The sequence below is a fragment of the Limulus polyphemus genome, unplaced genomic scaffold (genome assembly GCF_000517525.1).
Source record: "Limulus polyphemus unplaced genomic scaffold, Limulus_polyphemus-2.1.2 Scaffold7687, whole genome shotgun sequence".
Classification (NCBI taxonomy): domain Eukaryota; kingdom Metazoa; phylum Arthropoda; class Merostomata; order Xiphosura; family Limulidae; genus Limulus; species Limulus polyphemus.
Genome location: NW_013673297.1, coordinates 9,156 through 10,455, shown reverse-complemented (window position 1 = coordinate 10,455; position 1,300 = coordinate 9,156). Strand labels below are relative to the sequence as shown.

At 28.7% G+C, this 1,300-nt stretch overlaps 1 protein-coding gene across 1 annotated transcript in view; it reads left to right on the top strand.

The window, feature by feature from the left end:
• Positions 1–984: 984 nt before the first annotated feature.
• LOC106474791 (syntaxin-binding protein 1-like) overlaps positions 985–1,300 on the top strand; it is a gene marked incomplete at its 3' end in the record, with an annotated part of 7,309 nt that continues 6,993 nt past the window's right edge. Inside the window, exon 1 of the mRNA XM_013935481.2 lies at positions 985–1,070. Coding sequence (XP_013790935.1) covers positions 1,043–1,070 — 28 coding nt within the window. The remainder of the gene's footprint in view (positions 1,071–1,300) is intronic.

The window sequence follows — 1,300 nt, the reverse complement described above, 5'->3', positions numbered from 1 at the left end:
AAAAAACGTTGTGTACATCAGTGTAATGATTTGTCTTTCCTTAGTTTATTCATCACAATAGTTATAGCATCTGGAGTAAGAACATTTATAAAGACAGATATCAGATCATAAATTTACAAAATATTTGGTACAATGATTATAGCATTCTGGAGCAAGAACTTTTGTAAAGACAGATATTAGATCATAAACTTACAAAATATTTGTTACAATGCTTATAGCATTCTGGAGCAAGAACTTTTGTAAAGACAGATATTAGATCATAAACTTACAAAATATTTGTTACAATGCTTATAGCATTGTTTAAAAGATCTTGAAGATTAAAAGAAGAACGATGTTTAAATTACAAAACTCATCCAAAGTATGCAGTTGTTTGTAAACTGAAAAATTTTAGTTTTATTAGTTGTCAGATGTTTATTTTAACTTTCTGTTTGTACAAGTTTTAATGAACGTAGTAAGGTATATTTAGAGTGGACTAAAAAACATTTTTTGATTTTGGTAAAGAAAATAAAGAATACTTGAAAGTGACTCAAAAAAGAGCTTTTCAGTTTTGAAATGCTAGTAAGATCTATTTGGAATGAAATCAAGAAGACATAAAACTGTTGACTCTATGGAATAAGTGTGTTGTTAAACACAAAGCCACACCGTGGGCTGAAATGTTGACTCTTTGGTATAAGTGTGTTGTTAAACACAAAGCTAACACCATGGGCTGTCTATGCTATGTACGCCAGAGGAACGTGGATTTTTTTTAAACAAAGAATTCGTTGAACTTTCGCGTATATTTTAGTTTTATAGTTTTTCAATCCCATGAACTAATCAAAAAGTTTTGAAAGGTATTTGGAGCCGAAAGCTTGTGAAACAATGATAATAATAAATGCATAATGAAACATTGAAAAAGATGTTCCCTTATATATTTCTTTAATTTATTTAAGACTTATAATTTATTCGATCTTTTGAAAACTACTGTAGCGCCATCCATCGATTAGACTGCATTTATTACAGTGACAGGAGAGAAGCGAGAAGGTGTATTTAATTTACTAACAAAATGACGCTGAAAACCCTTGTTGGAATGAGTAAGTTATAGTTTGTTTAGTCACTGTCAACTTAATTAAAAAATAATCGTTATTCTGTTGTAGTGGTTAAGCACACGACATTGTTTTTTTTTTAGTATTTTAGTAGTATTTGTACTAATGCTAATGGTGTAGGCCTAATGAACATAGTAACAAGTTTATGACATTTTTATATTTAATTTTTAATTTAAGAAAGCTGAAGACTAAGAGTTATTGTTTCCTTATTAATATTA